At 38.7% G+C, this 22,669-nt stretch overlaps 1 long non-coding RNA gene and 1 gene segment (V, D, J or C); both read right to left on the reverse strand.

Annotated features, from left to right (window-relative positions):
• Positions 1 to 1,983: 1,983 nt before the first annotated feature.
• On the reverse strand, positions 1,984 to 7,716 carry LOC101434079 (uncharacterized). The gene is made up of 3 exons (XR_011648393.1): positions 7,510 to 7,716; positions 7,290 to 7,404; positions 1,984 to 2,075 (listed from the first exon to the last, which is right to left on the reverse strand). It is a non-coding gene; the product is annotated as an uncharacterized lncRNA (long non-coding RNA).
• Positions 7,717 to 19,735: 12,019 nt separating this feature from the next.
• On the reverse strand, positions 19,736 to 20,300 carry LOC101433219 (T cell receptor alpha variable 20-like). The segment is given in 2 exon segments: positions 19,736 to 20,082; positions 20,249 to 20,300. Coding segments are annotated over 2 exon segments (399 nt in total).
• Between the last annotated feature and the right edge of the window lie 2,369 nt (positions 20,301 to 22,669).

A 22,669-nucleotide genomic window follows, 5' to 3' on the forward strand; every position in this document is an offset into this window, starting at 1 on the left:
GGAGAGGACATCCGCCATCACCATGTGATGTGAAACAGAGTTGCAAGCCAAGGAACCCCAAGGATTGCAGCAAGCCTGCTCCAGAATCTACTGACCCCAGGAAGAAGCAGGATTTCGAGCTTCTAAAACCATGAGACAATAAATTTCCATTGTTTAAACCTGCAATGGGTATTTGTTATAGCAGCCTGGCAAACAAAAACAAGACTAGATTGCAGAGTTCCTGGCACTTAGTAAGTGTAATAAATTTTATGAGTAATTGTTAATAATCAACTTTTTCCCAATTACAGAAAGGTTAGCATACTTAAAAGAGGTTCTCTATGTCTGGCTTTTGGTACAAATAACATGTCCAGGTTCATGCTTGCATTTGCAGTTCTTTGGTACAATTTTATGGAAGAGGCAGAACAGTCTCAAAACTTCTTCAACATGTATTTCTGCCAGGCTGGGGAAGAGATGTTCTCTAGACCTGTAGCCTGAGTTGGGCTCTGAGAAGAGAGGAAAGGTCAGGATTGATGTCGGAGTCTTGGTCGGTGACCTGAGGTATCGGGAATGAAAGACAATGAAAGATTGGGTTCAGGGGATCTGAGAGCATTGATTTCTCAAGCTCATCAGACAACTTTATTGAGTCAAGGGGCTAGTATATATACCCCTAACATATGTGACATTCAGCACAAAATCAAGTTACCTATTACCCTTGCCTCATTCTATATTAACTAGTGATTGACGAACACCAACAAACTTTACTGGAACTATTATTATAAAAATCAGTAACTATAATCATAAATCTTGTTGCTCAGGTCGTTCTGTTCTATATGTTATTATTCTGCCTGCAGGTGTGTTTTCCCTGCCAAGATTGTGATCCACACCAATAATCACAAGGGACAGTTTGACTCAGTGGTCAAGGAAGTAACTTGCTTCCATGGAAACAACATGCCTTTGTTTCCCACAGATTGATGCTTTCAAATTGAGGCACAAGGAGAATGTTAAGGAAGTCTGATTATGTATACATTGGTCAAATGACCAGCAACACTCATCTCCTCAAATCATCTGTCATCCCTAACTGCATTAGTCAGTCAAAATGGGTACCGAAGCAAAGTACCAGAAATCTGTTGGCTTTATAAAGGGTATTAATTTGGGGTAGAAGCTTACAGTGACAAGATCTGAAACAGTCCAACTCAAGGTACCATAAGCGGTACTTTCTCACCCAAAGTCATTGGCCACATGTTTAAGCAAGATGGTGGGTTCAGCTTTCCTTCTTCGTCTTAAGGCTCTGTAGTTCCAGGTCTTCCAATCTCAGCTGTAGGCTGGCATACAGCTCATCTCTCAGGGCTTCTCAGCTGCTCTGTTTTCTTCAGCTGAAAACTTTCCGGCTCGTCTCTCTTGCCTGGACCTCTGCCATGTCTATGGGCTGTCTCTCTTCCTCTGTTCTTTTCTGTCTCAACTTCCCTGTTCTTGACTGAGCATCCATTAATATAGCCCACACAGGGGGCAGGAACTCAAACCAGCACATGCTAATGACATGGTCAAATCAAAGCCCTTATCTTAATTTAATAAAGTAAAAGAGAAACCTCTGAATTTAATCTAATCAAAAGGATATCACACCCAGAGGAGCAGACCAGTTTACAAACATAATATCTCTTTTTGGAATTCATAAATAATATCAAACTGCTGCACTAACCCTTACTTCTTCATACCTCTGCAGGCTCAGAGCCCCTGTTACTGCTGCTTCTGTGGTGCTGCTCCTGCCAGCTGCAGGTTTGGTTACAGGCTGCAGGTGCCTGGGGAGCACTGTGCGGCTACAGCACAGAAGTAGGTGGCTGAGTCTCCAGGCTGCAAGGCTGTGATGTGCAAGCTGCTTGCTTTCTGCAGCAATGTTGCTCTGAGTCTGCCTTTCTGCTTCTCATCTCCAGACGAATACATGGAAAATAGGTGTTGGGGACCCATTCCTACATCTTGTCTGTACCACTGCAAACTGTTAAAACCACTGCCAGTGTAAGTACAACTCACGGAGGTGAGGTCTCCTTCCTGGGGCCTCAAGAACCGAGGGCTCTGCTCCACCCGGTCTTCTCCAATCACCCCTGTTCAGAAAGACAGCATCAGAAACAAGGCATAGGTTTTAGTTCAGACTGTTCCTAATTTTGTACCTAAAATGCCAAAAGAGAACAGACCACACCCCTCTCTCTCCCCCTAGGACTTGGATGAATGTCCCCAGGGGCTGCCAGCTCTTAGAACCCTTCAACTCACAACCAACATGAAGCCAAAATGCAATTAATGCAGATCCCAGCATCTTCTCTACCTGATACTTTGTCTTGAAACCTGAACTCCTGACTAAAATTCTTAGCCTGAAAAAGCAATCTTTCTTTCATGGTGTTTTTAGTCCAATAAGGAAAAGGGCCTCTCTGCCCATCAACCAGTCAGAGAAGAGTTTCTCTAACGTAAACCTACTTCCTAGTTAAAAAGAAGTTATTGTATACAAAGTGAAAGAAAGACACTGTCACCATGTGGTCACAAACAGAATCATTAAAAAACTTATTACCACAGTGTGCACCTCTTCCACCATGTGCACAGTGATAATGAGAGGGAATTACTCAATTTCTATAATGGTAGAATTTTTTATCTTATAAGACTGTATAATTAAAGCAGCAGTCATCATTTTTTAAAATGTTTCATTGAGGTCTGACTTGTCTCAAAGCAAAACTATTACCAATGATTATAAAGAATGGGGGCAAAAGGAATAGAAGAATTACATAGGGAGACTCTTCAAAAAGCAACAAGATTCTCAACTGGTAAAGTCAAAGAAGGGCCAACAGAGGAACCTGTGATTCTGCAGAATCACACAGTGCAAGATCACCCATAGGCTCATCAAAGAACAGAGAGTTGGGAAATGCACTTTTTAAGCATCTTAGTTTCCTAGGGTCGCTATAAAATGCTGCAAACTAGGCGGCTTAAAACAGAAATGTATTGCCTCATACTTGTGGAGACAGAAGTCCAAAATCAAGCTGTCGGCAAGGCCATGCTTCATCCAAAATCTGTGGAGAGAATCTGTTTCATGCCTCTCTCCTGGCTTCTGCGGTGCCTGCCAGCAATCCACAGCACTCTCTGCCTCAGTGTCACACAGCATCTCTATCCATCCACCTGCAAGTGTTCAATTCTCCCTTATAAAGACAGCAGTCATACTGGATTAAAGCCCACCTGCATACAGTTTGGCCTCATTTTAACTAATCCCATCATCAAAGATCCTATTTCCAAATAGGATCACAGCCATAGGACAGGGCTGAGGACTTTGAAATATCTTTTCCCCCCATAACATTAAGGAACATGTGAACATCTCTGTAGGATCAAAGATGGGCCTGCTGAGAATAAGCACACCAGAAATCTTTTGCATGAGGTAAGAGAACATGATGATAAACTTTAGTCACTCGGTCAAGAATGCAGTGTAAGGAAGAAATCTCCTTCTCTAATCAGAAAGTAAAACATATATTTAAAACTTCACTATTACATTGATAGGCAGTAGCATCTGATTATATCATTGAGGTATAAAATTAATATTTAATAAAAATATTGGTGACTTCATATGCCCCTCTTTATCAGTATCTTGATTTAAATTGCAAATTGCATGTGTTTTAAGTAATGAATTATACTACCAAGGAGTAATCCAGAGTACATCTCTTTTGACAAAATCAAAATCCATTTTATTTTATTCACGTCATTACAGATAACATTATAAAAATGTTACAAATGACGTACTTTGAAAAAGCCCACTCAAAAATAAAACTAGAGGTTCCCTTTGACTCTGCCAAATGAACACAGCACCCCTGATAGCCACAACCCACAACCCATCCCCCCAAATTAGTGCAGATTTGATGCTTTAGGATTTCCTTTTTCCTCTCTTCTAAACAGCAGAAAGGTAAGCATATGAGGTTGTGTTCATACTAATAGTATAAATCAGTAGGTAATAATGTATATTAAAAATATAAATCCTTTTACAAATGGTTTCTTCATGAAGAATCAAATAGTTTTCCATTTTTACCTGCAATTCCAAATCTAACACGTATAATTATAAAATTGACACATATTTTAGGTTATCTAACAACATTGTGGCTTTTATAAATCTCCCCAAAAAGCAGCTCTTCATATATACTTTTTAGATATGCCCATCTGGAAAATAGTGGGAAAAAATGATACAAAATAAATGCAGATTGCCTGGAAAACCAGCACTGTAGATTAGATGTGCCCCTTCGCAGGAGCCTGTGGATCAGGTTAAGTCCTGAAGGAATCAGAATATCTATTTTTGAAGCAAAGTTAGCATGATAAAAATATATCTTAATATTTGTTTATTTGGAAATTAATCTAAAATATCATTTAAAATATAATGTTAATTTAACATTTACTTTCAAATGCTTCTGTAAAAATTATTTCATAATAAATGAGAAAGAGGATGTGGTGATATTCCTTTTCCTGTCAAGGTGTAATAAAAAAGACTTTGGATTTACTCTCCCTCCTGAAACAAGCCAAAAAACAGACAAAATATATAGAACAACACTTGTCAAGACACTGCATCACACAATAAAGGACGATGAGCCCCAAGAGAAAGGAAGTAAATGAGGCAAGCCCAACAATTGCCTCAGTTTTACCACCTTGAGAGAGAGTCCAGGGAAAGAGAATGAAGAAAAAATGGGTTCTGCAAGTTCAAAGCCCTGGAGTTTGGTATGGGCTCACTCAATGCAGACACATACACTGTTGTTTCTCCCAACAGTTGCTGAGAAATAAAAAGCATAACCTTGCAGAAAAAATACCTAATGAGCCACTCCTGCTCCAGCTTCTGTAAATCAGCCCGTGAGAACATGTGAGAAAATGGCCTAGCAGGAGAATATCACAGAATGACTCTTGCACCCTGTTTCTGTAATCTAACAAACCATTCCAGCCCCCTATTTCTGTAAATCAGCCCACAACCTTGCACCTGCATTCTGCTTCTGTAACCCTGCTTGCAAAATTTCGCTTAGCAATGCATTAGCCAATGAGCAAAAGTCATGCTGATCCTACATAAAATCCTACATAAACCTATGAAAACTGAAAAATGGGGCTCAGAATTTGGAGATTGACTCTCCTCTGGGCCCACACATAGTAAATCTGTTCCTCTCCTTCTCCTGAGTGCTGGATTTGGGTTTCTCTGCAGTTCAGTATTCCTGGATTTGCTGCAACACAGTCACTAGTAAGATATGAGAATTCCTGTTACTCTACATCCTAGCCAATACTTGGAATTGTTGGTCTTTTAAATTTTAGCCTTTCTCAGTGATGAGTTGTGGTCTCTTATTGTTGTTTTAATTTGCATTCTCCCAGTGACTGCGATGTTGAGCATATTTTCATGTGCTTAATGGCCATTCATAAAACTTCTTTTATGAAGTGTCTATTCAGTGTCTTTTGTCACTTGTAACTTTTTCTCTTTTTATGTTGAGGTGTAGGAGTTCTTTATCTATTTTGGAAACAAGTCTTGGTCAGATATAAGCATTGAGAATATGAGAATGTTTTCTCCCAATCTTAAGCTTGCCTTATCTTTACCATTCCAAAGTTGTGAAGATTTCCCCCTATATGTTCTTCTAGAGGTTATATGGTTATCCTCTTTACCTTTAAGTCTATGGTTCAATTTGAGGGAATTTTGGTGTACAGAGTGAAATAAGGATCAAAGTTTATTTTTAACCTCTGTATGAACACCCAGTTGTTTGATTGCCATTTGCTAAAACTTCTTTTTGGATTAACTATCCCTTAATTCAATAACAATGACATTTGAAAATACACATAGGTAAATTTTAATGTTGAAAGGAAAATAGATAATTCAACCACCCACTATATTCAGCTATTTCATGTTATGGAGTATTGGGTGTTTATAATAAACACTATTTATAATGGGCTGGGAAGCTTCTTGAGACCAGTCATCCCTGTTCAGAAAAACCAGAGCTTGATCCTTAGGTTATCAAGTCTATGGAGCATTAAGTCATCAAGTCCTTGAAATTACTTTGTTCCCACAACCCTAATGGAACCCCAGTAAGGCCACTCTGAACTCCTAGTTTGCATCCACAAGCACTTCGGGAATATTTCTTGGGTTTTTCCTCTCTCTCCTTATAAATCCTCATTACCCGGCTGAAATCATAGGGTCAATGCTGTAGCTCCCAGTGTCTTCTCTGATTGTCATTAAGCCAACTAGAGGCTAAGTTTTGGGATCAAAAATATGTGTCCAGTTCACAGTGAAGGATTCTTTTTCTTTGTTTCCTAGTCCTCAGAAATACAGATTCATTATACTAGTTTGATTTCCAAACCACTAAAAGAAATGGTTCATCCTCTTTGTACACTTCTCATTCCTCAGCACTTTCATGGAATTAGTACCCAAGTTGACTTAAAACAGCACTATAAAGAGATCAGGATTCACTTCCAGACAAAGAAGTACAAAGAATACTAATGAATAGAAAATTATCTTAAACCACACAGGAAGAGCTGGCTTCAAATCAAAAGTCTTCTTATTCCAAATAATGGAATAGATTCAAAGTCCTAAATGAAGGATCCAGGACTTTACCTACAGCACTTTTTTTAGAATTTAAATAAAAAGCCCAGGTGAAGTTAGTGTTGAAGAGATAGAGGCTGGGAATAAGCAAAACTTTCCACAGCAACACTGCCTTTCCTGACAGGGCTCCCCCTCATTGGCTAAGCCAATAAGAAGATGGAAAGAGACTCCGAGCTGAGGTCTCTCCTTTCCTAACAGTGTTTTTGTGCAGTTGCAAAGGAAAAGAAGGGCTGGACTTGTGAGGATGCCAACATCCCTCAGAACATGTGCTACTTTTCAATCTGGGAGAATTGCATTCTGATTGAAAATAGGAGCACTTCTGGCAATTGGAACTCAAGTTTTCACCGAGATTGTCTCTCCCCATTCCTAGCTCAGAGTAGCACCAGGGATCTTGAGTTCTGAAACATCAGCTGGAATTATTCCTTTTCCTCTAGTTGTCCACAGCCCAAGACACTACCTGGGGAATAAACCATAACATGTCCTCCCAGGGCTGCCCACCCCCAGGCCCCACCTGTGCTTAGGGTTTACGCTCAGCTCCTCCCCAGGCCCTCTCACTGTGTCTCTCAGAACACAGTAGTACACGGCCGAGTCTGACATTTGGGCTGGGGATTTCTTCAGGTGGAAGGAGCTGTCACTCTTAACATGAGTGGCCTGAAATCCTCTGCTGTCCATCTCCTGGTTTTCCAATGAGCTTTTCAGGAGGAGTTGAAGTGCTTTGTTTTGATGCTGGACATACCAGAAAAGGAAAGCTGAATAGCTGGTCTGGTAAGTGCAGTTCAGGGTCAGAGGTGCGCCCTCAGGGAGGACAATCAGGTCTGCTGTCTGGGTCACTGAGTCTCCAGTGGTCTTTCCTAAAAAATAAAGGCTTGTTATATTGTCACCGTTAGAGGGAGTTAAAGATCTTCCTAAAATCAAGGACTAGAACATCTTCAAAGTTCTGGATAAACATTACTCACCAAATATCAGCAAGATTATAAGTCCTGAGCAGGAAGCTGAGAGCATGGCTGCCTGGGAAGCAGCAGCAGGTTTTGTTCTGGAACACACCAAAGCCGAGAGGGCTCTTTCTCTAGCTTCTTGACTCTTTGGTGAAATCTTGTAGACTCTCTGTGCTCGTGTGTTAAGCAAGACTAACCGCCCTGCAAGTTCATGCCATGGGCTGTAGGAGAGAGATGTGCACAGAAATGGAGGAGGAGTTTGTGTCAAACCACTACCTGAAGGGAGCAGCGCCCTCTTGTGGTTGCTCCTCGGGCCCTGCAGCCTGCTCTACATATTTGAGTTTGATCCTATTACCTTGGAATGGAGCTTACATTGCAGGCATAGGAGGGAAATGGGTGTCTGGGGTCATGGGTGGAGCTCCAGGAAGGACACAGTACACATTTTCTTTACAGACTATATAGCAGTGCCTGGGGCAGAAGCAAGGGGAAATCCTCTGTCACCCTGAGGTGCAGGGCAGTATGGCACCCTTGAGTCTCCCCAGCACCAGCACCTAATGTCCATCCACACTAAGCCAGTTTTAGGGTGTCCTGAGAGCATGGAAAGGAATGTTCTGAGATATTTTCTTGGCATATTACCCACCAGGCCCTGGAACCAGGGAATGAGTGCCTTTGCCTAGAATGCCTCCCTTCTCTCCCCTATGCTTTGCCTGGATCATGCCTTTTCATTCTTTAAGAGCCAGTTTGCAGCTATGTCCTTGTGAAAGCATCCACCTTCAGCCTGAGGTATGCCCATCTCTTTTCCTACCATACCTGTGTACAAATCTACCACTGTCTTTACCACACCCTATTAGAATCATTTGTGTTCTGTGTCTCAAACTGGACTTGGTGCTCCTGAGATCAGAACTTAACTCAAATCAGTCTCAGTAGTCAATTCCCAAAATATACAGGCCCTTAGCTCATAGTATGTGCTCAAAAAAATATCTGAAGAGTGAATGCATAAATGAAGATGTGAATATATCTGGTGAGTACAATTGTCTTCTGATAAGGAAGAGTCTGTGTGAAGGGCTATTGTCTTAGGTCCTGGCTTGACCATCTTCTTCCAGGAAAAAACTGCAGGACCTGGATAACAGATGCCTCTCATAATTACCCCAGTGTTTCTCTAAGTTAAGTAAGGTATGGGTATTCTTAAAAGGCCCCACTCTCACTGGTAGAGAGTGTAAACTACAATGTAAACTATAATCCATGCTGTACAGCAGTGCTCCAAAATGTATCCATCAATTGCAATGAATGTACCACACTAATGAAAGAAGTTGTTGATGTGGGAAAAGTGGGGAGCGTGGGTAGTGTGGCATATGGGAACCTCCTGTATTTTTTAATGTAATATTTTGTGTGATCCATGTATCTTTTAAAATATATTTTTTATATTCTCATGGTGGCTATTTTTTTTTAAGTGCTGGTATCTTAATATATATAATAATCAAATTAGGTATAAATTTCTTAAGCTCATAGATCTTATACAGCTACCAAGCAGACTATAAATCCATAAAATGCAAATGAAAACATTAATGTGAGGGATGTCTTTTGCTGAAACTTACGGGTTAGTATAGAAGTAATAAAAAATCTGTCAAAGTGTGTCAATTATGAACTTGTTTAAAGTGATATGCAGTTTGATGTCATCTGAGTGATTGAAGTTAGTAACTGATGCTATTTTTACTTTTACTTTTCAAAAATATTCAAGTTCTCACTATACAAATTTGTTATTTGATGAAGCACCTAAAAACTAAATGCTGAAAAATACATAATGAGCATTTACTACTATTCTTGCATCTAATGAATTGCATGTTGATACATACCTACCCTGAATGTAAGCAACACATCCTCTTTCAATGAAAGATGGTGGTAACTCTGGTAACACAGATTCTTTGGCTCATGGCCTGTTTGTAATACCTTGTGTGATAGAATAACCAAAAATTTAGGGTACTTCTCTCCATTTTAAGCACAGTGATGCCTTAATGTGTAGAATGCCATTATACCATATGCCCTTTATTTGATAAAAATTCCATAGAAAACACAAAAGCAAACTCAGGCATCAAAACCAAGGGAGTATTCTGTTATAAGGTGATCATACAGATCACTGGAACTATGCCTTTTTATTGTATTTTGTTGTCATCAAAAAGAAACCTCCAAATCTAAAAGTTCGCATGTATGACTCTACCCCAGGGTTTGACAAACTATTTTTCTATACAGGACCAGCAGTAGATCTTTTATGTCTTGTGGGTCATATGGTCTTTGCTGCAGCTTCTCAACTGTGCTTTGTAGCCACAAAGTAACCATAGGCCATGTGTGTATGAATCTGTATGGGTATTTTCTGATATAACTTTCTTTGCAAAACCAGGTGGCCTACTGCTTTGACCTATGGGCCATAGTTTGCCTCTACTATGCCCTAGAATTTATCTACATACCTCAAAAGATCCATGGACTGCAGTCTGAGAAATCCAGGCTTATTTTCTTGTTGTTTTTTTCACTATTACAACTCTTTGAAGAGGCTTAAAATAAAGGTTTATATTAAATAAGTTAATGAATAGAAAGAAGGAGATTTGATGATCTTAATGCCTAAGACACTTTGCTGCTGAAGATTCCAGGACAAGAAACACAGATATGACCCCTACCATAAAGGAGCACCCAGGGTGTCAGTGGAGACAGCTATTCTAGATACTAATCAAATAACCAAAGGAATAAAGGAACAAGTGAAAGTTTGAAAAGGCAGAGGAACATGATTCTAAGAGAGCACATTGAACTCTCTTCAGTTACTGACTTTTGAACAGATGTGCAAGTATCAGTAGACATTTACTAGTTTTTACACTTTTGAGAGGAAGAAAATAATTTTAGGAAAAAGAAAAAGAAAAGAAAAATGGCTACTGGGAGAGAGTAATAAGAAGGAATGAGGTGCTTTCAAGAAACTTGTATTAGGCTAGTATTGAAGAAAAGGAAAAGAGAAGGGAATGGGGTGTGAAAGAGAATGAGAGAGTACACTGTGGAATGAGTCTGAAGAGGTAGCAAGGGCTACTAAGCTATGCAAAGTTTTATAGCTCTCATTAAAAAGTTTTTCTTTGTGCGAAGAGCAAATGGGGTCCAGGTGCCTAGCATGATCAAATTTGTACTCTGACAAGATCACCCTTGCTGCAGTAAAAAGAAGAGTTTTGAGAAGTGACAGGGTATGTCAAGTGTGTGAGGGACAGGAGAGCAAAAAAGGGTGAAGGTAGATTTTTAGTTAGAGTTGTGGAGATGAAAATGAAGAGAATGGCTATCTTCTGGAAGACTTTTAGGAGATAAATTCAACATTAGCAGAAGATAGTTTGGATATGGTGTGTCAAAGAGGAATAATTATGTACCAAAAAATCATGAGTTCTATTTGCCCTAAACTGAGGTTATGGAAGAAAGTGCTAGTTGCCCAACAATTTCCACTCTCCATATTTCTTACTAATAGAACAACACTTGTGATGTGGAGGGAAACATGCTCAGATAAAATATTTATATGTATTTTTGATATCCCAGGCTCCCTTGCAAATGGGAGAGTATGGAGACATTGGATAACACAAGTAAATGAAACTTAAGTGGAAGATTTTTGATGAGACTTCTGGAAATGATTGACTCAGCTGACATGTACCACTTGCTCTTTGTCTTCCTTCTTTGTGCCTGGAAGGTGTATACATTGGATGACTCCCTAGCAGTTTCTTGAAAGCATAATAACAAGGTGACATTTTAAGATTGAGAAATAGAATGACTCCAGATCCTTGATAATAAAATGAAGCCATCACACAAGGCCTGGACTGTATAGCATAGAGCTTCTTTATGTGTGAGAAGAATAAAATCCATTGGTTAAGACATTCTTATTTGAGTTTTCTGTAACAGAAAATTGAACCAATCTGTAATAGACACAAATGATGTTCATTAATAATACAAACTCCTGGGACACTTCATGAAAGATTGATTGAATAAGCTGGGCTAGAGTCTGGAAATCCAGTCTTCAAGGATGCTCTAGGTGATTCAGATGTGGGTGATGATGATGTTTCAAGGTCTAGTATTTGGGAACCCCTGCCCTTTACAAGCTTGCCCCTGGCCCCTAAATTTTCTCACAACAATGCACATAAAAACAAATTCCCTTGTTTCCTCTGCAAGCACATTTTAATTAGTATTAAAACTATGTTGCATGAACTTTAGTTAGCATTTATTTATCTGACTAGAAGCAAGAATAAATGGAAAGAAAACTGTAAGTATTTGACAATAGATATACCCACTTTCAAAAATACGTTTCAGAATCTAGTAGTGGAAAACATATATATATCTCACTGGATGGGAAAAAAATATATGACTTTCTTAGAAGTTCCCATTTTCCTTGCAGAGAAATTGAAGCTTGAAAAGCACACAATCAGTAAAAACCTCAATGATACTCAGGTCTATGTCTCTGTTACTCCAGAGTTCAGGTGCTTTCAACAACACAATGTTTCCACTCCCTCGGCTGTAAAATAAAAAGTTAGAGAGTACTAAGACCCCTCTAATGTCAATGCCTGATAAATCTACTGTTTCCTATACAGGAATTAGAGGAATATAATAATAATCTCATCCATCTCAAAGGCCCATCTTGGACTCAGGGAGCTGTGCATAGGAGAGACGAGACCTTCTAATACTGGACGGTTCCTCTCATAATGTTCAATGCTTCTTCTTCTCCTTCTCCTTCTCCTTCTTTTAAATTAGAGGTTGAAAGATATTTTCAGCTCATCAATCCAAATCCTTCATTTCAGGTAAGGAAATTGAAGGTTGTTATAATAATGATGTGTCTAATTTGCATACTCAGTATTGGCAGAACTGAGTCTGATATTTCACTTTCCACTCCAAATTTGTTGTCCTTTGCCCCAGGTTAAGATATTTCCAGAGCATCATGAATTTAAGAGGATACTACATTTCACATTGCCAGCTGCTTCTAACTCTCCTTATTAGGAAGATATAACCACTGACTCTACCCACCCATGTAGAAGTCAGAGCTTCCAAACAACAGCTCAGGAAGGGTTTGGGTAGGGGCTGCAGGTGCCTGGTGAACACTGTGCATCCACAGCACAGAAGTAAGCCGTGGTGTCTGCAGTCTGAGAAGCCATGATGAACAGTGAACTGAACTGGGTGGAGGTGTCAAGCGTGGCTCTTAGTCTTCCACTGAGTTTCTCCCTCTCATTTGTACGTATTAGAATTAGTAAGGAAAGGCCTCTGCCTGAATCTTGTCTATACCATTGTAAGCTCTCTATACTGGTTTTATAACTGCAGTTCATGGTGGCATTTTCACCCTCCTGGATGTTCAAGGCCTGGGGACTCTGTTCTACTTGGCTGTTCACACCTAGGAAGAAACACAAGGCAGAGACCAGCAGTCACTCGTGGCATTTTCATTCTCTAGTGTTTGCATTTTCCCTAATCCCTTGTACATTTCCAAATTAGCAAGAACCCTTTATCCCTCAGTTTTCTTGACTCTGTTCCCATCACCAAGAGCCCGCAACTCACTGGCTAGAAGAAGCAATAAAATCACCAAAGACATTCCCAGAAGTTTCTCCATTCTTCTTCTAATTGTGCTCAAGAAGACCCAGTTCTGGAACTGAAATGGAGCCAAGGTCCAAGAGTCAGTTCTCGTAACAGAGTATGTATCAAATTCTTGCCTTCCACCCCACCCCTAGTGTGATATTCAGTTGTCTTACCTCACCAATCAGAGGAAAGCTCAATCCTTTGCTTTCAATACACACATGCTGATTTCAAAGCAAGTAGGTGACTCTGAGAAGGGAGAGGCACTGCCACCTTGTGGTGGCAACATCATCACGCTAATAGACTGCTCTGGTGGAAGAGTGCACTGCCTAATTCTGAAGAAATTATACAGGTGTTCCATCTTCTCTGTCTTTATTGAACTCTTCTGTTGCTCCTTTTTGCATGCTGGGAAAGATTGCATGATTTCCAGATAAGGCAAAGCCCCAGGATAACAATTGTATTTGCTAATCTTTACTTTACCCTTAACATATACTTTTCTAAGGACTTTAGTGTGGGAAACAAAGGCATGCTGTTTCCATGGTAACAAGTTACTTTCTGACCACTGGGTCATGCTGTCCCTGGAGATGTACCTGCAGGTGGCTAATCTCTCTGGGAAATATAACATTCCAGCAGAACCCAGACTTGATATCTCAAGTAACCTGGGCAACAAGATTTATGAGTATATTTGTTTCAATAACATAATAGAACATCTTGGGCTTTAGTTACTATCTTAACTGTGCACTGTGTTTTCATTAATGAAGTTATGGAAATAGTTAGCTAGAATAGTTGCTGGTTCTCACGGTTGCTTGGGGTATATAAAGAAGCCCCTGATATTAATAAACTTGTCTGATGAGCTTGAGGCTTCAATGCTCTCAGATCCCCTGATTCCAATCTCTCTTTGTCTTTCATTCCTGATACCCTTCAGGTCCGTGACTCCGACACTTTAGAGTTATTTTATTTAACCCTCACAACAAGTCCTATAAAGTAAATATTACTATTAATTCCAAATTTACATGAGAAGACTAGAGTTTGTGATAAGCACTGTTAGGTTTCTTACAAATATTGCAACCTCTGAAAATGTATGTTGAGCGTCCTTTTCTTCCTCTTTCCTAAATTGCCTAATGCTGGAATAAGATTACATACACATCAAAGTTTTAACTGACTCTGGCTGAATTAAAGTAGAAAAGGAATAAATGAAATGATTGTTGGGTTTGCCTCTGAGTCTCCAGTAGTGTCTTAGAACTCGACTCAAAAGTTACCTAGTTAGGAATGATGCAGAAAATAACTTTGGAGAATTCTCCCTGAGAGTATACAGCTGGCTCCTTTTCTGAGCTCCAGGCGTGGCAGTTTCTGCCTTTAAGGCTGCTGGTGCAGGACACTGCTTGCCATTGCAGTTCCACTGCCCCTGCTGCCCAGGAAATTGTGATCTACACCTTGTTGCAACTAATGTTATTCCTCAAAAAGAAAACTCTTGGTCTTTTCCTTTTTGCATAAGACAACATGAGTAAAAGTGTGATGATGATGTGTCTGATTGTTGGATCCCAAGCCTTGTGCCCACATCTATCTGTGTAGGAGGCTGATATGTGAATATTTGATATTTCCAGTTTCTGTGGCAGAATGCAGTAGTGTACAAGACAAAAAGGTCTGCAGGCAGACCATCTAGGCCAATTTTAGATGTCCCTATGCAATATATATCCTCAGTATATATCCTTTTGACTGTAAAATATGAGTGATGGGTATTAATTTGTTGAAAAGTATGAATGAGATTAAAAAATATATAAACTATTTGAAGCAGGGCCTGGCATTTACTTGTTAACTACTCAAAAATTTTATTATTGTAACAAGAAAATGGGTCTTGATTCTGGGCAGTCAAAAAGAATGACAACAATCTTCTAAAGTATTTTATAAATGTTTTAAAAACTGGCTTTGAGATGTTCTATACATAAAATAGGAAGAGTGGAGAAGAGGAGAGAAGGAAGGGGGGAGAGAGGAAGGAAGGAAGGGAGGGAGGGAGGATGGAAAGAAAGAAGGAAGGAGACTAGAGAAATGGTTTGGGGTTGCATGATTGCCAAAATAAATTTGTATATTTATCAGTATATCAGTAGGAAACAAATATTGAACAAGCAACAATTGTTGTTTAATTTTAAATTTTAGTCTGTCTGCTATCTGCTAGCTAGTTCTGAAAAAGTTGTTCTTGAAGAAATTTAGAATAGTGGTTAAAAGATACCCTCTAAGGTGGGGGAGAGTTTGGGGTCACCTTACTCTTTTATCCCTTCTCTCAAGCTCAAGAACTCTTTGTGACTCTTCAGTAGCTCTGTGATGTGGACCTGGAACTCTAGCCCAGAACGCAGATTCTCATTGTTCAGTTGCCTGAGGCAACAATTTGCCTCACATGACGCAGAACATTGGTTTGTTTATTCTGTGTTTTAGTGAGCTCTGGAGCTTTGGTTTCATATTTTTTGTTTGTATGGGAGTTGGAATCTTTTTTATGTCATGCTACTCTAGTAGTGTCCATACTTATGTGAAAAATATATCTGGAAGTTTACTAAGTAAGAGCATACATAGTAAGAAAAATAAAATATATCTTAATAATAAATGAATCTTAACAATAAATACACCATAGTAACTATGATAAAATAAAATAAATATAAGTAAGATATATTTTGTGTGATCTATGTATCTTATAAAAAAGATAATAATAGAACAATAATAAAATAAAATAAATGCGTAAGATATATAAAAACTATCTGGAGGCACAATAAATGACTAACAACAATGTTGTCCTCTGGGGAACAGTAAGGTTTTCAACATTAGAATATCTATTAAGATAATTTGTCAGGCTAAAAAAAAAGAAAAGAGAAAATCCATATAACCATGCAAGATAAGAAAAAAGTCAATACATTTTGAAATATGTTCCTGATGTGAATTTTCAATTAATTAAACCTTATGTAACACTGTAATACTGTTATAAGATAAAGCCAATGTATTCAAGATTATCAGAAAATGTTATTCCAACAGTCAAAATCTAATGCCATGTATCTTAAAATTAAGACAAAAAATAAGATTACTAACATATTCACTGAGTGAATTCCCAACAATAATCACATAACAGTATAATACAGAGAGATTCTATTAAAAAAAAAAAAGAGCAATAAAATTCTATAGTCTAGTAGGAAACATAAGCAAATTAAGACAACAACAAAGTCTTTACAAGAAATCTAAAAGAGATGTGCAACAGTAAAATTATATGGGAAATGGACAAGAAAATATAAATTATGACATGTATGGCTGCTTGAAAAATAATTTTTAAATTTAATAGAACACATACCAGAGAAACAAAGAGTTTTCAGATAAATTAATCCAGAAAGCATTTGACGTAGCCTTTGATAAAAATATTATCTGAAGAAATATCATTTTTTTCCTTCCTATTTGGAAATTTGGAGAAATTTCCTTTTTATACATAGAAGTCACAAATTTGACAGAACACAGCTCTGTGTTGGGGTGCCCACCTCCAATCCTACTAAGCATTTGGTCAGCCTTTTTGACTTGATGCTAAGTTTTTTACCTCAAATTAAGGACAAAGTTTTATTTGCTCCTGGTCAGAAGAAGAAAATTACCTACTGTGATGGTTAGGCAAGAACGCCATGGTAGTTTTCTGATCTTCTCCTCTTAATGCAAGATATATACATTGTGCAGACTGTAAGGCTGTGAGCTGAAAAGGTTAATAAACAACAAAACCAGATGATATGAGTAAAAGGACATTTCTATCTCTCTCCATAAATCAGGAAGTTTCTACTCTTCTTTTCCTTCTAGACATTCCCTCATCCCCCTCACCACAAAGGAGATGTAGGGATAATTAATTTTGTTTAGACTCCATTAATGAGTGAGTGATTAGTCATCAGTCCTTTTTTTTTTTTCAAGATTTATTTATTTATTATTTATTTCTCTTCCCACCCCCAGCCCGGTTGTCTGTTCTCTGTGTCTATTTGCTGCGTCTTCTTCTTTGTCCGCTTCTGTTGTTGTCAGCAGCATGGGAATCTGTGTTTCTTTTTTTGTTGTGTCATCTTGTGTCAGCTCTCCATGTGTCAGACACCGTTCCTGGGCAGGCTGCACTTTCTTTCGTGCTGGGCGCCTCTCCTTACGGGGCGCACTCCTTGCATGTGTGGCTCTCTTACGTGGGGGACACCCCTGCGTGGCAGGGCACTCCTTGTGCACATCAGCACTGCACATGGGCCAGTTACACACAGGTCAAGGAGGCCCGGGGTTTGAACCGCAAACCTCCTACGTGGTAGATAGACGCCCTAACCACTGGGCCAAGTCCCCCACCAGTCATCAGTCTTCATCAAAAGGTAGTCAGATTACACTCAGTGTCTTTACATCTCTTGCATTTTTAAATCCCTGCCTCCCTATGATGAGCAAATCTATTGATTTAATGCAACCCAAATCAAGATCACTGCAGAAATTTTGTGGAAATTGTAAAGCTGATTTTAGAATTTCTATGGAATTGTAAAGGAGCTAGAATAGCTAAAACAATATTGAGAATAGAACAAGCATGAAGAAAAAACACTAATGGGTAAGAGCTACATTAATAAAAACCTTATGGTATAGGTGGAATAATGGACAAATAGACGAAATAAAACAGAGAATCTAGAAAAATACCTACTTAGGTATGGTCTCTTGATTTATGACAAAGTAACCACTGCAGTTTAGCTGGAGAAAAGTGGTCTTTTCATTAAATGGTCATGGAGAAATTGGACATTCCTATGGTAATATGAATAATATATATATGATCTGTGATGTCTATTTCCCACTATACATGAAAATTGATTTGAGGTAGAATGTGGTCCTAAATGGAAAAACATGCCCATGCTGTGAAGTAGGCAAAGATTTTGAAACAGGACCTAAAACTTATTCATAAATGAAAATGATAGATTAACTAGACTTTATTAAAATTAGGAACTTCTATACATCAGAGGATATCATTAAGAAAATAAATAGTCAAGCAGCAGATTGTAAGAGAACTCATAACACAAGTTTTTGACAAAGGTTCTTAACCAGTATGTAGAAATAATGCCTAAAATGAATAGTAAGTGGACAAATAACCCATCTAAAAAAATAAGTAAAAGACTTGAACGGATATTGAACAGAAAAGAACATTCAGATGGACTATGATCATATTTAAAAAGTGTCCAACATATTATTCAAGGAAAAAAATTATAACCACAATGAGATACACTACACATCATCAGAATGGCTTAAATTAAAAACAAAGAACAAAAGTGTAGATACCATTTGTTGGTGAAAATATGGAGTAATTGGGACCCCCATACATTGCTCTTCAGAGTGTATGCTGGTTCAACCTTTTGGAAAACCATTTTCCAATACCACTAAAGCTATACGTACCTCAAAAGACTTAGTAAGTCCACAATGGTGGAATTACCCAAGAGTAATAAGTGTACATGTTAAATGAAAGATATTTAAATGAATGTTTATAGCAGACTTTTTCATAATGGCCCTAAACTATAAACAATAAAAGCAACTCACACGTCTGTTTCAAGGAGAATGGATCACTGCATATTCATATAGAGAAATTCTGCACATCAATAACCAAGAACCAATGATATAAATAACATTAATGAATTGTAAAGGTATATTGAATGAAGGAATTCATATAAGACAGTACATATTATATAATTTCAGTTTCATGAAGTTCATGAAGTGAGAGAAGTGAGAATAGTGGTTACTTGGGGGTGGGGAGTGGGCAGTTGGAAGGGGCACTTGGAAATCTGCAGTGGCAGAAAATTTCAATATATAGATATAAGTGATATTACATGGATATAAATAAATACAACATTCCATTGAGCTGTGCACTTTGTGTATGATATGCAGCAATTTCAAAATTAGAAGAAAAAGCAAATAAACATCTCAAAAATACTGAGATAAATATCGATACCATCAACAGAATTAAAAATGGTTCCATCAGGGAGGCAGGACCAGGGTGTGTGGAGGGGTGGGGCAAAGGACAGTGCTACTCGATTTTGTAAATACATGTGTGTATTGTTTTGATAAAAATAAAAAATGATTTTAAAAAGAAGGGAGGAAAGATCATTGCAAAGTACTGCTGTCAATCTCAGATGAGATGAGGACTAAAAAATACCAATTAGCTATATCACACTAAAGTCACTGATGTTAAAGTGGAATCTTTTCTGGAGGAGTGATGCCAACAGCGGCAAATGCTACCAGATGCCGGATTCAAGTGCGGTGAACAATGGCAGATGAGGAAATGGAGACAGTGCATATAGACAATTCTTTCAATTAATTTGATTACAAAGGAAAGGAGACATGTAGGGATGTGGAAGGTGGTATTAAAACAGAAAAAGATTTACTTATAGGCATGTGTCCACATTATTCTGAAAACTGCAAGAGAAAAAACAATATTTCATGGAAATGTGTGTGTGCCTGTGCAGGGTCTCCTCTCTCTTCTGAATTTATGAGCAAGAAGCTCTGGACTGTTTTAAGGGCAGACTGATTCATGAACATGTTGCACCAAATTAACTGGACAGGATCAGCCTTAATGTGGATTTATGCATCTCTGCCCACTGGCTAAGTCACAAGACCTTATTCTCCATGGGATCCCTTGCTAAATACTCCTTTGTGGAGAAAATACAACAAAGATGCCTCTGCCCTATTCCAGAGCTCTCACTGCAGAGTTTTGATACAGATTGCAGGTGCCAGGGGAGCACTGTGTCTTCACAGCACAGAAGTAAGTGGCTGAGTCTTCAGGTGTAGAGTCTGAGATGTGCAGGAAACTTTCCTTCTTTGATAATGTGGCTGTTAGTCTTTCTTTCTGCTTTTCATCTCCAACTGAATACAGAAATAACAGGAGTTCAGGGCCTTTCCCAGGATCCTGCCTATACCACTGCAGCCCTTGAAAATTGCTGACTGAGTAACTGCAGTTGAGGCTGGAACGGTCTCCCTCCTGGGGTCTCAGAATCTGAGGATGCTGTTCTACCCGGTCTTCTCCACTCAACACTGTTCAGGGAAAAAATCAGAAATGAGAAAAAGCTTTCATTTCAGCAGTGTAGCAACTTTGAAAACATCCAACAGGAAACCTAGGATGACCTGGGACTAAAACCCCAGATGGCCCCCACTTCGGATGAATGTGCCCTTCTGATTTGCATCTCAGCCTCCAACTTACAGCCAAACTGAAGCCACAGGACTATTAATGGGAAGTCCAGCACGTTCTCCATCCTGTTATCTCAGTCTTGATACAATTTTTGATGATCCTAAGGCTTCTGTTCACAGAGGAGCTGTTTCTGTGTTTTATTTCTTGTTCTCAAATGCTCAAAAAGATGCTTTCTGTTGGTGGCTCAGCCAATCAAAAGCCCTCTAGAAACTTTCATGCTTTTGAAATTCAAGACATCAGTGAAATGACGGCCATGGAACCACTGCCACCTTGTGGCCACAAACTCAATCTCACTGCACCTACTTCATAACATTACAAAGACAGAAGTATTGAGATTAGAACATTTTTCTTATTTGGTGGGATAATGTTTATGAGGTTTAAATTATTATTCAGGATAGCCTTCTCTTGATGCACTTTTGTTTCATTGTTCTTTGAGAGGACTTTAAAGCTAAGTTGCTCCAGAAGTTATAAATAATTGATCCAAAATTGTAGGTATAATGGATTATGTTTCCCTTTAAAGAATGCAAAATGTCAGCAGGAGACACCTTAAAAGGACAACTCTAAAAAAATACAGGAATCAAATAGCTTGTGGATATGTCTAGAAATCTCTGATGCAATTTGCACAGAATGGGGATATAAATTAAGAAATCCTTCTGCAAATAATTGTATGGCTGGCTACAGGGACCAAGACCACATGTGCTGAGGTGGCAAACTGATAACTCTTAGAAGAGAGGGAGGGAAGAGCAAAGTAAGGGGAAAAAGAGCTCTCCATTTCTGGACCCCAAACACACTCATAAGTTACTGTGTGTGTTTGGAGTTGGGAGAGTATTATTATCCATGCAAATGATACACACTTCACACTATGTAAATAAGATAAAGGAAAAGTAATTCTTCCCTCTCCATTTGACTTTCAGTACCACAGCTCTCATTCACAGAGGCAACTACTCTCATTGCATGCTCACGCTCACACACACACGCACACTATTTTTCAGACAAATCTTTGCACTCCATTCTTTGCCTTGTTTTTTGCCAGTCAAAATATCACTTAGGCATTCCCTATCATTTAAAGGCTACACAGGGAAACTGACTTGGCCCAGTGGTTAGGGCGTCTGTCTACCACATGGGAGGTCTGCGGTTCAAACCCCGGGCCTCCTTGACCCGTGTAGAGCTGGCCCATGCGCAGTGCTGATGCGCGCAAGGAGTGCAGCACCACGCAGGGGTGTCCCCCGCGTAGGGGAGCCCCACGCGCAAGGAGTGCGCCCCGTAAGGAGAGCCGCCCAGTGCGAAAGAAAATGCAGCCTGCCCAGGAATGGCGCCGCCCACACTTCCCGTGCCGCTGACTACAACAGAAGCGGACAAAGAAGCAAGACGCAGCAAATAGACACAGAGAACAGACAACTGGGGGAGGGGGGGAATTAAATAAATAAATAAATCTTTTAAAAAATAAATAAATAAATAAATAAAGGCTACACAGTATTTTGCTCCATAGATGTACCATATTTTACTTTAAAAGTTTTGTATTTTTGCAGTATTAGGTTGTGTCCAATCTTTTGCTACCACAAATTATGCTGAAATAAATATCCTGTACAATGATGCTTGCCACACTCCCTAAAAAATTTATTGAAAGTAGAAAAACTATGACAGAGTTTTCATGCATTTTTGTTTAATAAATATTGCCAAAATTTATCTAAACAAGCAATAGCAATTTATACATCTACAGCATATCAGTGTTTGCTTCTCCATTCCCTTGCCAACATGTTATATTACCAGTCTTTTATTTCCTTGATTAATAGGTAAAACTTCCTAATTCAGAGTATGCTTACCATGAGTGAAGCTAGGTTTTTAAAAAAATAATTAAAAATATATTTGCATTTATCTCTTTGAAAAGTCTATTCAAAATTCTGTTTAATTGTAAGCTTTGGAGTCAGAATGCCTGAGATCAAACTCCAGCTCTATGATTTATTTGCTGCATAATTCAGAACAAGGTCTCAGTGACTCTCTCTGGGACTTAGTTTCCTCAACTGAGTTATGGAGAAAGAACAGTATATGCCTCAGAGAACTGCTTTGAGAATCATTTGAAATATATATTGACATATGGGTGGATTGGTGAATGGATAACTAGCTAGCTAATTAGATCAACTATCTCTCCATAGATAGAGACAGGCAGATAGGTATATGAATATACCAACTCTCTCTCTCCATAAATTTAGATTGAGATAGATTGGTAGATAGATGATAGATAGATAGATAGATAGATAGATAGATAGGTAGATAGGTAGATAGATAGGTAGATAGATAGATAGATTACTATTACAATCTATCTATATAGATATATAATATAGAATAATGGCTAGAACATAGCGAGATTTCAATTAATATTCATTATTATTATTCTTAGTGCAATTTCTCTTTGTGGTAGTTTGAAGCTGTATG

Source organism: Dasypus novemcinctus, chromosome 3 (genome assembly GCF_030445035.2).
Source record: "Dasypus novemcinctus isolate mDasNov1 chromosome 3, mDasNov1.1.hap2, whole genome shotgun sequence".
Lineage (NCBI taxonomy): Eukaryota > Metazoa > Chordata > Mammalia > Cingulata > Dasypodidae > Dasypus > Dasypus novemcinctus.